At 46.2% G+C, this 13,930-nt stretch overlaps 1 protein-coding gene across 4 annotated transcripts in view; it reads left to right on the forward strand.

The window, feature by feature from the left end:
- CCDC93 (CCC complex scaffolding subunit CCDC93) overlaps nt 1-13,930 on the forward strand; it is a 105,880-nt gene that overhangs the window by 79,219 nt on the left and 12,731 nt on the right. For all 4 annotated transcript variants that reach the window (XM_055398932.2, XM_088828931.1, XM_055398933.2 and 1 more), the window contains 6 exons: nt 5,222-5,295; nt 6,083-6,164; nt 6,967-7,038; nt 8,283-8,336; nt 9,936-9,998; nt 13,164-13,272. In XM_055398932.2, the coding sequence (XP_055254907.1) occupies nt 5,222-5,295; nt 6,083-6,164; nt 6,967-7,038; nt 8,283-8,336; nt 9,936-9,998; nt 13,164-13,272 (454 nt within the window). The remainder of the gene's footprint in view (nt 1-5,221; nt 5,296-6,082; nt 6,165-6,966; nt 7,039-8,282; nt 8,337-9,935; nt 9,999-13,163; nt 13,273-13,930) is intronic.

The following is a 13,930-nucleotide window of genomic DNA, read 5'->3' on the forward strand; positions in this document are numbered from 1 at the left end:
CCCATAGACTGTAGCCCACCAGGCCCCTCTGTCCATGGGATTCTCCAGGCAAGAACACTGGAGTGGGTTGCCATTTCCTTCTCCACAATCAATGTGATACATTATATTAACAATTTGAAAGATAGAAACCATATGATAATATCAGTAGAGGCAGAAAAAGCCTTTGACAAAATTCAGCACCCATTTATGATTAAAATTCTTCAAAAAATGGGCTAGAAGGAACCTACCTCAACATAGTAAAGGCTATATATGATAAGCCTACAGCAAACATTATTCTCAATGGTGAAAAACTGAAAGCATTCCCCCTAAGATCAGGAACAAGACAAGGGTGTCCACTTTCACCACTATTATGCAACATAGTTCTGGAAGTCCTAGCAACAGTAATCAGAGAAGAAAAAGAAATAAAAGGAATCCAGATTGGAAAAGAAGAAGTAAACCTCTCACTGTTTACATATGACATGATACTGTACACAGAAAACCCTAAAGTTACTATGAGCAAATTACTAGAGCTAATCAGTGAATTTAGCAAAGTTGCAGGATACAAAATCAATACACAGAAATCACTTCCATTTCTATATACTAGCAATGAAAAATCAGAGAAATTAAGGAGTCCATCCCATTCACCACTGCAACAAAAAAATAAAGTATCTAGGAATAAACTTAGCTAAGGAGACAAAAGAACTGTACACAGAAAATTATAAGACACTAATGAAAAAAATCAAAAACAACATAAATAGATGGAGAGAGATTCCATGTTCCTGGGTAGGAAGAATCAATATTGTGAAGATAACATATTACCAAATGCAATCTACAGATTCAATGCTACCCCTATCAAAATACCAAAGGAATTTTTCACAGAACTAGAACAAAAAATTTCACAATTCGTATGGAAACATGAAATATCCCAAATAGCCAAAGCAGTCTTGAGAAAGAAGAATGGAGCTGGAGGAATCAACCTTCCTGACTTCAGATTATACTAAAAAGCTACAGTCATCAAGACAGTCTGGTACTGGCACAAAACAGAAATACAGACCAATGGAACAAGATAGAAAACCCAGAAATAAACCCATGCACCTATGGGTACCTTATTTTTGACAAAGTTCAATTCAGTCGCTCAGTTGTATCCGACTCTTTGCGACCCCATGAACCACAACACGCCAGGCCTCCCTGTCCATCACCAACTCCCTGGGAGTTTACCCAAACCCATGTCCATTGAGTCGGTGATGCCATCTAACCATCTCATCCTCTGTCATCCCCTTCTCTTCCTGCCTTCAATCTTTCCCAACATCAGGGTCTTTTCAAATGAGTCAGCTCTTCGTATTAGGTGGCCAAAATATTGGAGTTTTAGCTTCAACATCAGTCCTTCCAATGAACATCCAGGACTGATTTCCTTTAGAATGGACTGGTTGGATCTCCTTGCAGTCCAAGGGACTCTCAAGAGTCTTCTCCAGCACCACAGTTCAAAAGCATCAATTCTTCTGCGCTCAGAAGCTTTCTTTATAGTCCAGCTCTCACATCCATACATGACTAATGGAAAAACCATAACCTTGACTAGATGGATCTTTGTTGACAAAGTAATGTCTCTGCTTTTTAATATGCTGTCTAGGTTGGTCATAACTTTCCTTCCAAGGAGCGAGCATCTTTTAATTTCATGGCTGCAATCACCATCTGCAGTGATTTTGGAGCCCAGAAAAATTAAGTCTGCCACTGTTTCCACTGTTTCCCCATCTATTTGCCATGAAGTGATGGGACCAGATGCCCTGATCTTAGTTTTCTGAATGTTGAGCTTTAAGCCAGCTTTTTCCACTCACCTCTTTCACTTTCATCAAGAGGCTCTTTAGTTCTTCTTCACTTTCTGGCATAAGAGTGGTGTCATCTGCATATCTGAGGTTATTGATATTTCTCCCGGCAATCTTGATTACAGCTTGTGCTTTATCCAGACCGTGTTTCTCATGATGTACTCTGCATATAAGTGTTTCTCTTGATGTACTCTGCATATAAGTTAAATACGCAGGGTGACAATATACAGCCTTGACGTACTCCTTTTCCTATTTGGAACCAGTCTGTTGTTCCATGTCCAGTTCTAACTGTTGCTTCCTGACCTGCATACAGGTTTCTCAAGAGGCAGGTCAGGTGGTCTGGTATTCCTATATCTTTAAGAATTATCCACAGTTTACTGTGATCCACACAGTCAAAGGTTTTGGCGTAGTCAATAAAGCAGAAATAGATGTTTTTCTGGAACTCTCTTGTGAAACTAGGCCACGCTGTGTGGGGCCACCCAAGACGGACAGGTCGTGGTGGAGAGGTCTAACAGAATGTGGTCCACTGGAGAAGGGAATGGCAAACCACTTCAGTATTCTTGCTTTGAGAACCCCATGAACAGTATGAAAACCACCATATGACCCAGCAATCCCACTCCTAGGCATATACCCTGAGGAAACCAAAATTGAAAAAGACACATGTATCCCATTGTTCACTGCAGCACTATTTGCAATAGATAGAACATGGAATCCACCTAGATGTCCATCAACAGATGAACGGATAAAGAAGTTGTGGTACATATACACAATGGAATATTACTCATCCACAAAAAGGAATGCATTTGAGTCAGTTCTGATAAGGCGAATGAACCTAGAATGTATTATACAGAGTGAAGTGAGTCAGAAAGAGAAATACCATATTCTAAAGCATATATACAGAATCTAGAATAATGGTACTGAAGAATTTATTCTCAGGGCAGCAGGGGAGAAACAGACATAGAGAATAGACTATGGACATGGGGAGAGAGGGGAGGAGCTGGTGAGACATATGGGAAGAGTGACATGGAAACTTACATTACCATATGTAAAATAGAGAGCCAATAGGAATTTGCTTTATGGCTCAGGAAACTCAAACAGGGGCTCTGTGTCCATCTAGATAGATGGCATGGGGCAGGAGATGGGAGGGAGGTTCAAAATGGAGGGGATAAAGGTATACCTATGGCTGATTCATGTTGAGGTTTGACAGAGAACAAAATTCTGTAAAGCAATTATCCTTCAATGAAAAAATAAAACAAATATTTTTTGAATTCCTTGCATGTGGTAGAAAGGTGGAAGGTTCGAATTAAGTTAATAATAGGAGATACTTTCCCTATCCTCACATGATAATAGCAGCCAACATTGCGATGTGCTGGCTGTGCTGTGGGCACATCGTTTGTGTTATCATTGAATCGTCCTGTCAACACTGGAAGCACACTGTTAATATCCCTGCTCTGCTGCTGGAGAAACTGAGGCAGAAAGGCCATGCAGATTCCAGTGCTGGAGACCTGGCACCATGACCTCTCAGGGAGCTTACCATCTAGTCAGGCAGTCAAACTAATTCTTATCTAGGAAAATGGGAGGCTGTGCTGAACAATGTAGGAGAAGCCTGATTTAGTCAAAAGACTGACCAGGACCCCGAATCAGTAATGAGTTCTGCCTTTGGGCCTCAGTCTCCTTATGTGTTCAAAGCAAGGACTGGGCACATGAGCACCCTGAGCCCTTTCATGCCAGTGCTCCAGGTTTTACCTCTTCAGCAAAACCTGGTGGCACTGGAAAGCAGGGAAGACCTGCCTTCCCTGGAATATAGGACAATAAAGCAGGGTGTGGAAGGTAGAGGGTGGATGGCAGCCCTGACATGTGGGGGAGGCACTGCAGGCCCCTGCATCAGTGGAGGGCCCCTTGTAGCCTGTGCACTTTCTAATTTCAGCAGTCACAACTAATTTCTTATGTGGAGGTTGATTCTTTTTTATATATTGAGGATCCTCTCCCGCCTAAGGGCATTGACTGTATCTGAAGTTTTCCTTGATCTGCAAACTATCCCTTCAGATCAGAATTCATTTGTTTAGTTGATACCTTTTTTACAGTTTTATCTTTCTTAAAATACATGATAATTCTTAATGGTGTGCTTATTTGTGATTCTGAAATTTTCTGTTATCAGCTGTGTGGATTCTGTATTCCTTTTATGCAGCGTGCTCCACATAACTGTTTTGGGAGGGGGGTCCTACTGTTTGGTGGGATCAGCCAGTGGTAACTGATATTTGGGGGTCAGGACACTGTCCCTCCTCCTGAGTCTTGCCAGCTCTCTGGGAGCTTCCCTGCCTCTGGGACTCCTGCGCCAGCTCTTGGGTTAAGGGAAGCAGGCTTCACTGCACAGCGCACTGGCTGTTCCTGACGCAGACCCCAGTCCTGCCACCCAGTTCTTCCCACATCTGCCAGATCCACACGGTGGCCCTCCACTGGCCGGTCTTACCTGCTACCATCTTTCTTGTCCCCAAGGTGCCTGCTCCTGCCATCAAACAGAATCACCTGAACTTCCCAGGACTTGAGAAAGAAGGGCTTGCTGCCACTTGTTCTCAGCTAGAACTCTTGGAAGTTCTTTAACTTTTTTTTTTAACAGGTAACACTTTCACATAGTTCAAAAAGTGCAAATGGTGTCCACCTGTAACCCAAGCAGCTACTCTATCTAGAGGGTAACGGATCACTTGTGAATCTTTTCAGAAAATTTTTGTGCATATACAAATAATGTGTGGGTTCTTTAATGCATGTGTATAAAAGATGTTCACATGTATACTTTCCTTGATGCACATTGGAATAATGGTTTTGTATGTTTTCTTCAACTTACAGTAAGTGTTTGAGATCATCATAAAAGAACTGTTTATTCTTTTTTAATAGCAGCTTAATAGTCTATTGTACGGTAGATGTACACACCTTAAAAATTAAAATCTGAGTTTCCTTAAAGTTTGCTTTTTAAAGTCTCCACTGACTCAGAGAAAGAAAACGGAGTTTTTCAAGATAGGAGATTTAACCCTGCCCCTGTGAGTAGCCCCAATAGTGGTATCCTGAGATTGAAACCCAGGTCTGTCTCTCATAGCTGCTGCTTTTATTTACCTCTTCCCACTGAAAGGCACCTGCTGTCAGCATTACTTTGGCTTTCCACCCACTTGCTGCTGTGATTTAAAGGTATTGCCAAGGTTTCTTTTACTCACAGCTTGTGTCAGGAAGGCTGTGGTTTTGATCTTTCTGTGCTGTCTTTGCAGCCCCATCCTGTTCCTCTCGTCCACCTGTTTCTCAATATACGGCCATGTCCAGTGGGCTGGGCCACCTGTCTAGAGAGGGCACAGGTGTGGGCCAGGAGGGGGAATGGAAGCCCTTGCCTCCTGTCCTGGCAAGTCTCCAGCAACGTGCCTCCTTCTCTCTCATAGCTCAAGGGTCACAGTGAGAAACTGGACAAAGAGCAGACAGCTCTCGAGAAGATAGAGGCCAAAGCTGATCCGAGGTAGGAGATTTCAACACGTGGTATTTATTTTCTCTGTGAGTGTGGCTGAGGAGCCCAGGTCATGGCTGCTGGCACCATTCTGCCAGTTACTTCACCACTGATCCTGATCTGGGGCTGCCGCCTTGCTCTTCCTCCCACTTCCCCCTGGGTCAGGAGCAGCTATGTTTTGTATTTTGTCTGTTTTCTCATTTTTAGGAAGTAAGTAATATATGCAAGGTTTAAAAAGACATACACTGAAAAGTCTTTTCCCACCCCTGCCCCCAGCTACCCAGTCCTCCTCCCTTGGAGTCAACCATGGTTACCAGGTTTTAACAGCACTGATATTACCCTGTCCTTCAAGAATGAAAATGTTGTCTTTTTTTGCCAAGACACTGGGTTTGGTTTTTTTTTTTAATTATCTTTAGACAAGTTAAATATAAACATTTACATTTAAAATTTTAAATGGGAAATAAAATTATGATTCTATCTGTGCTTTGAGTCTTAAGTTGTTGGTATCATTAAAAGTTTACAGGAATCTCAAAACACATTGATGTTTCTGCAGTTGATATTTTAATTCTGGTTTCTATAATATTTGTTTCAATGTGACCTGATGGACTCAGCTTATAGATGAATAATATTGTCTGCTAAATGGTGGTCGTTATCATTGGTAGGAAGCCTATTAGACACTCTTGGGAGAGACAAAGGAAATTAAGAAACAAGTTCATTTTTTTCTGGAGTCTTGGTTTTAGCTGTAATTCATAAAATCTTAGTGGTTTGTTGAAAGTCAGTTGTTTTTTGGTCTTTCCAGCATCCTGCAGAACTTGAGAGCACTTGTAGCCATGAATGAAAATCTGAAAAGTCAGGAACAGGAGTTTAAAGCACATTGTCGAGTAAGTGTTGCTTGGTGTCATCAGATGTTAACAAAGATTCTCATACAGTCTCCCGCTTTCCCTCTGCTTGTGCTGCTGCGGGTCCTATCCAGGTGTGATAGGAAGAGGAGGTTCACCAGGCAGGTACGTGGCAGTGTGCAAGAGGAGTAAAGTGCTGTGATAAGCAATCAGAGGACACCAGAAATGACTTGGATGAGCAACAGTGTTTTCTCATTTACAAATGTATTTAAAAGAAAAGTTCTACAAAAGGAGTAGTATCTTATGAAACCGGGGCCGCCCTAAAATCCTAACATGTCTGTGTGGCACGTGGTCCAGCAGTGGGAGTGATGGGTGCACAGGTGACCATGAGGGAGACAGGAGAGGAGGGCTGAGTTCTGTGAGTCTAGGGGGAAAGGCCACTATGGTGTAGGAGCCATCTAGAAGCTGTATCTGACTTAAGCAGATGAGGGGGACAAGTAGAGGAGGGCTGGATAAGGCAGGGCTCCAGGCTGGAAGGTCCCAGGAAAGGTGGAGAAGAGTAAAAAAGAGGAGGCAGCTTGGGACTGACTAAGCCACTCATTCGTCCCATGTCCCGGTGATTACTGTGAGCCTCACCTGCCCTTTGGGAAGAAAGACCCCTTCTGACTGAGATACGGCTGCCGCTACCCTCCTAAAAAGACTTTCCCAGGCTGAAAATCAGGGGCCTGGGGGCTAGTTCTTTATGGACTTCTTGTCCCCACATAAACTCACAAAATGTGAGTAAATCATTACATCCAGTTACTAGCCTGTCCAGATCTTGTAAATGTTCATATTACTTTTAAAGGAGGAGATGGCACGGCTGCAGCAGGAAATCGAAAGCCTGAAGGCTGAGAGGGCGCCAGGCAGAGATGAAAAGGTACGGGCTTTGGAGGGGTGCTCCAGACTGCTGGGGGCTTTGTGACATCCACCATGAAAGTGTTTCTAGAGGATTCACCAGCTGAGTCTGGTGCTGAAAGGGACCAGACTTTTCCTCAGTCTTGTCCTCTGAATACTCATTTCTCAAGTGGTTTTCGTCGATATGTGTCCCTGAACTTTGTCTTCTTTTTGTGGGTTAAAGCAGCTCTGAGTGTGGATGGCAGCAACCCCGGGGCAAGCATTAACCGGTTTACAAGCCCGGCTGCCCCTCCAGTAGGGATGGGTGTTTCTAGGAACTCCCTGAGCGCTGGTCCCATTTGTCCCATTTACCTCTCAATTGTGTACCAGTTTGCTGATTTCGCCCTGCACTCCTGCCCCGGGACATGGATGCTGCAGAGAGCAGCTCGCTCAAGATGTGAGGTTGGGGCTCTGGGCACCTGGGAGCATACCTGGCTCAGAACACGTCCCACTGGCTCTCTGAACAGAGGCCTTGATCTTCCAAGGAACTGGTGTGGACAAGGATGGAAAATAAAGTCTGTTTCTCCACCAAATGAGATTGTAGGGATCACTGATTTGTTTTCCCTTCTCATACTCCATTCAAAGCTTCTTTGCTGAGGCTCTCTGTGCTTAGGTCAGGGTATGGCCTCAGACCTCATTGACTGCACCCTATTGCTTGGGGAAATGGGGAACTTGGGGCTCAGAGAAGGGAGGGGACTGGTCCAAGCAGCCAGGGCCTTCTGCCAGGGCTGGGCCTGGGCCTGTATGGACACTGCCCCACTCATCAGGGAGACAGGCCACGGAGGTGCTGCCCCCTATTGTGACGGGTTCTGTCACTTCAGCCACAGCCATGAGGACTGGTGCAGCAACAGCAGAGTATGGCTGGGCAGTGGGTGGTGAACTGGGACCACCCCATAGTGGGACTACCCCAACTTTCCAGTTTTTTCCAAGGCTGAAACTCTGAGTTCAGCTCAGCCAGCCTCTGGGTTTGTATAGAACTCAGACTTTAAGGGCAGCATTCCATCACACCTTGCTAGAAGGATTGACTTGCATTCAGAAACAGAGTTTAGCTTGTTACTATGTGACTGATGGACATTTCAGAACAGTTTAAAATCTAGGACTCATGTATGGTTGTTCCCTGTTCAGACATGATTGGCAAACTGCCAGCCCACCCCTTCCTACTTCTGGACCCTCAGCTTCTTTCCTCAGAGATGTTTTCTTTTTTTTTTTTACTTTTCCTCATTGCAGACCCTCTCTGGGGGAGAGTCACATGGTGCCTTAACCTCTGCGATGACGCACAATGTAAGTACCTGCCCATTCTCAGGACCAGTACTGTCCTCTGTGGGCGTGGTGACCAGCTTTGTGTCTTCAATAGCTTCTCATACCTCCTTCCATCATCTCTATGGCCACCTTCTCGTCTGCGGGCTCTCAGGGCCTGGCTCCATCTTGCACACCACCCCTTGGGTGGAGCACAACTTCCCTGTGGACAACCCTGAGGCCCTGCACCTGGCATAGGCATTCCAGCTCCACCCTGGCCTCTGAGCTGGGAAGGGGAAAGACTTGTAAGGGCCGCACCTGCCAGTCACAGCCCACAGGCTTTGAGGGGTGGGCAGTACACAGGGAGAGAGCTCTGTCTATGGGCCTGCATTCCGAGGTCAGGGGATGTTAAAGAGCCAGGTAGTGAATATTGTTAACCTTGTGGACCAGCTCCACTCTGGTCAACAGAGTCAATATATAAGTGAAAGAACATAGCTATGTTCCAATAAAACTATTTATAAAACTAGGCACAGAGGGAGGTTCAGGGGGGAGGGGATATGTGTATACCTGTGGCTGATTCATGTTGAGGTTTGACAGAAAACAACAAAATTCTGTGGAGCAGTTGTCCTTCAATGAAAAAATTAATAAGCTAAAAAAAGAAAACTAGGCACAGGCAAACTTGGCTGAAGGGTTGTTGGGTTTAGCTGCTAGGCTGTGGTTTGCCAACCCCTGTTCTTAGTTAAAGCAGTGCTTCCAGGAGAAAGGAGCAGAAAAGGAAGAGGAGGAGGAAGAGAAAAACAGGAAAGCCTCTACCATTTACCTCCTTTAGGTTCCTCTTCCCTTCATGCCCTCAGAGGCTCCCAGAGAGGGAACTTCAGGACTCCCACAGTGAAGGCTGTTGGGGTTTGCCTGCAGCTGAGCCCCATGGAGGAGCTGGCGGGTGTGTGTGTGTAAAAACACAGGGGGAGGGGGCACCTCTGATGCCTTTAGCTTCCTCTAGCACAGTGAGCCATCCAGCCACGTCTCTTACCTCACTGGGTTCAGTGAGGGGCTGGTTTCTGTCTTTTAATTTAATATTGTCCAAAAGGCCTTTCTGCAGTGGTGGAAGTGTTCTTGATCTGTGCTCTATCCAATGTGGTGGCCACTAGCTATGTATGGTCGCTGAGCGTCTGAAGGTTGGCTAGGACAATTGAGAAACTGAATATTTTTCAGTTTTAGATAATGTAAATTTAAATAGCCACATGTGCCTGGTGCAATCACATTGGACATTGCAGCTCTCAACAGAAACGTAAGCAAGCCAGCATCATCTAACACAGCAACACAGAACAGCAGGCTCTTTAAATATCAGTTATCTCCTCCTCAGTGATTTTTTGTTAAGGGAAGGAAAGGCACATGGATTTGGGGGATCCTTGACTTAAGAACCCTGGATTCAGCCTGGGTCCCAGAAGAAGAAAGAGTTGTTCCAAAGTGATGTGAAAGAGTGTCAAGGGTCTCACAGGATGTAGGACTCAACCCTGAACTCAGCCATTTCAGAAATTCGAAGCCTCACGGTGAAGGAGATATACAAAAACTGTCAACTTCAAAACATTTCATCAAAAAAGTAAGAATTTGCAGATAATTGTGGGGTATTTTTTACAATTTCAGGAAGACCTGGACAGACGGTATAACGTGGAGAAAGAGAAACTTTACAAGATCCGTCTACTGCAGGTGAGTAAAAGCGAGCTGATAACCCATCTAACTGGGCTTGCATGTCCTATAGCAGAACAGGAGCATCTCAGTATCTAAGAGCTAGAGAGGCTCGGTTATAAGGCTGCTGTTTGCTTTCTGTCTGGAGTGTGACTCTGGATTGAGGTGTTGGTTTATAACACCTCACATTGGTCTGTTATTTCACCAGCATCTCATTTGACTTGATTATCACCTTTACTGGAGAGTAGCTATCAGCCTTATTTTATGTATGAAGAAATTGACTCAAATCTGTTAAATACAAGCAGCTAGAAAGGCCAGAGGCAGGATTCAGGGTCTAATGTTCTTGTCAAGTACTTTTCTTCAAAAATTAAGTGCCCATTTTAGCTGTTAGTTGATAACCTGGGGTGGTGGTGGAGTGTAATGGAAGGCGGTGGGTGGGGGGTGAGAAGGCCATCAGATATGGGAAGATAGGCTTCAGAATTGGCTTTAAATTCATGTAGAGTCAAAATTACATTGTAAAATCTCTTCTGTTGCCAGCTTCTGGCTCATGGACACTTAAAAGCCAAGAGTTAACTTGTGTTGCACTTTGGCCCGGAACTTCTCTCTGCTCTCTGGGAAAGGAAGGCCAGGTTCTGGTGGTAGTGGCCAAGGGGCTGCAGGGGTCAGTGCTGAAGCCCAAGCCAGGGCTGGCTCATTGAGGGTGGATGGAAGTGAACTGGTGGCCAAGAGGCTGAGCAGCTATATCAATGGAACTTGGGATGGGTTAGAGAAAAAAGCAGAGTCCAGGATGGTGGAGAATTTCCGACTTGGGCCCTCGCGTGGATCCTTGTGTTATTCACTGAGAAAAAGCCTAAAGGAGAAAGGATAGGGCTGAAGGGAATGGGACAGTGAAAAGAAATGTTCATGAGATCTCTGTGGGGCTTTTAAAGCTTAGGGTACTCCAAGTAGGAATAATCTGGGCTGGAGGTCTGGGGGGTCTGCGCTCTGTAGGTGGTAGTGGAGGCTATGAAGAGGGGAAGAAGGACTCCACCAGTGAGGCTTGAGACCAAGCGGGCAGCTCAAGGCCCAGGGAAAACAGGAGTCGGAGGTCTCCTGGCAGCTGAGCGGAGGGCTCAGTGGAAAGGTTCAGCGTTGCCAGAAGTCAAGAGAGCTGGAGGCTGAGAATTGCCACAGGTGCACAGAGGAGGTCTTTGTGACCTTGGCAGGAGTATTTCCAGTGGGTGTTTGGAACAGCCAGTGACAGTTGAAGGGGAGGGGAGTCACGACGTCAGAGCCACTTGAGTACTTGGTTTTGTGGTTTCCTTTTGTCTTTTCTTCTTTTTTGGCAGTCCTGGGTCTTCATGGTGGTGATGGGCTCTAGTTGCAGTTCAAGGGCTTGGTTGTCCCACAGCTTGTGGGTCTTAGTTCCCCAACCAGGAATCAAAGCCACATCCCTTGTATTGGAAGGCAGATTCTTACGGACTGGGCCACAGAGAAGTCTCTGATCAGAGTTTAAGGAAGGACCTTAAAGGGATGAGGGACTTCAACATATTTAAATACCAGTAAAAAGAAACCGTATTAAAAAGCGGAGACATTACTTTGCCAACCAAGGTCCGTCTAGTCAAGGCTATGGTTTTTCCCGTGGTCATGTATGGATGTGAGAGTTGGACTGTGAAGAAAGCTTATCACCGAAGAATTGATGCTTTTGAACTGTGGTGCTGGAGAAGACTCTTGAGAGTCCCTTGGACTGCAAGGAGATCCAACCAGTCCATTCTAGAGGAGATCAATCCTGGGTGTTCATTGGAAGGACTGATGCTAAAGCTGAAACTGCAATACTTTGGCCACCTCATGTGACGAGTTGACTCACTGGAAAAGAGTCTGATGCTAGGAGGGATTGGGGGTGGGAGGAGATGGGGACGACAGAGAATGAGATGGCTGGATGGCATCACCGACTCGATGGACATGAGTTTGAGTGAATTCCGGGAGTTGGTGATGGACAGGGAGGCCTGGTGTGCTGTGATTCATGGGGTCGCAAAGAGTCGGACACAACTGAGCGACTGAACTGAACTGTAAAAGAAACCAGTAGAAAAGGAGAGGTTAAAGATGCAGTGAAAAGAATGAATGATTGTATCTATAAATTCCTGGGTGGGAGCGGGGGAGGCATAGACATCAGAGCCCCAAGCACCTATGGGGAATATAGCCTTGGCCAAAGGGAGAAATAAATCTGTCCCTCTACTGTAGCTCAAGCCAGAGACCTGATTTTGGTTTGGTCACCAGAAATGGTAGTGGGTTTTGCATTGGGAAGGGTTTTGCACCCAAATGAATTAGAGGTCCCCATCTGCCACTGTGATAAAGTAGCTGGGAGAGGGAGGGACAGGGAGGCACAGGAGAGGGCAACATTGAGACTGGATGTGTTGGGGAGCTGGACAGCCTTCTCCAGCACTGCCCATAGGAAACTCCCCACCTCAGAGCCTGAGGTCTCCCCTGCACCCTCACGGCTCTGTCTCCCAGATGCAATCAGAAGCAGTTTGACTGATAGAGACCAGTTCATTTCATGGGAGGGGGCAAATGCCAGCAAGATGTTTTAGGAGCTTTTCAGGCAGGCTCAGGGATTTGGAAGTTGTATGGAGCAGCAGGGTGGCCATCAGTCTCTCGTCATCTGGGAAGTGCTTCTGGCCTGACTCTGGGGAATCAGCTGCTCCAGAGTCCTTGGGAGCCTGGTGGGCTGGCCAGGGGTACCGTCCCATTCAGAATCTTCCTTCTGGATCTGTTAATTTGATGCCTCCTGTGGCTTCTCAGGTGATGCTAGTGGTAAAGAACCCGTCTGCCAGTGCAGGAGACTTAAAGAGATGCGAGTTCGATTCCTGGGTTGGGAAGATCTCCTAGAGGAGGGCATGGCAAATGACTCCAGTAGTCTTGCCTGGAGAATCCCAAGGATAGAGGAGTCTGGGGGATACAGTCCACAGGGTTGCAAAGAGTCAGATACGACTGAAGCAACTTAGCACACACGTACACAGGTCACTCCAATTCACAGCCACGCCTTCTCTCTGTGTTGCCAGGTGGGAGTCAGAGTCGGAGCCAGCTGGTGTTGTGTGCCTGCATTCCAGGGCTGGCTTGCAGGCACAGGGTGAGAGGGGGCAATATTTTGTGGGAACAAATAAGGCTTTTCATCAAATAGTGTTGTCTCCCCATCTCTTTTGCATTTAGGCTCGAAGAAATCGAGAAATAGCAATTTTGCATCGCAAGATTGATGAAGTGCCCAGCCGGGCCGAGCTAATACAGTATCAGAAGAGATTTATTGAACTCTACCGCCAGAGTAGGTGCATCGACCACATACGCTCCTGAGGCTGGCCCTGGGAGGGGTGGGGTACGAGGGGCTCTGGCCCACTGTAGCATGGTGTTTCTGTCCATGGAAGCCAGCCCTGAAAAGGGCGTTAGCTCATCATCAGGCCCTCATTCCGTGTAGCCCAGAATCCCAGGCACAACACTGTGGAGCCCTGATTCCCTCTCCCTGGATAGATGACTCAAGCTGATTGAGCTCTTGGAGTAATGCTGTCAGCCCATCCTCATCCACATCAGCCATCGGGCTCCACTTTCCAGCTTCGCATGGAACCTTGTGACCCCAGCATCTCGAGATGAGTCCTCACTCATTGTCCTTATTCTCTGTGAACCTGCTTCTCATGTGATCCTTGCCTTTAACAGCATCGTGTTCATTCAAGACTGGGTATCCCTCAACCTAAATCAGGGACCATATCTCATCAGGCTCAGAGTGATCCTCAAAGCTGTCCTTGCCTTTTTCTTCGCAGTGCTCTGCCATATCTCTTCTTCCTTATATCCTAACCCAGTAACCAGTAACCAGTCTGCACCTCCTTCTCTGGATCCCTCTCATCCACCCATCCAGTCGTCTCACTTCTCTCCTGTGACAAATCCTCACGCGCTCCCTAGACTGAAGGAAAGCTCTCTCATTCCAGGAC

Source organism: Moschus berezovskii, chromosome 2 (assembly GCF_049115385.1).
Source record: "Moschus berezovskii isolate FMDL1 chromosome 2, NW_MosBer_1.0, whole genome shotgun sequence".
NCBI lineage: Eukaryota > Metazoa > Chordata > Mammalia > Artiodactyla > Moschidae > Moschus > Moschus berezovskii.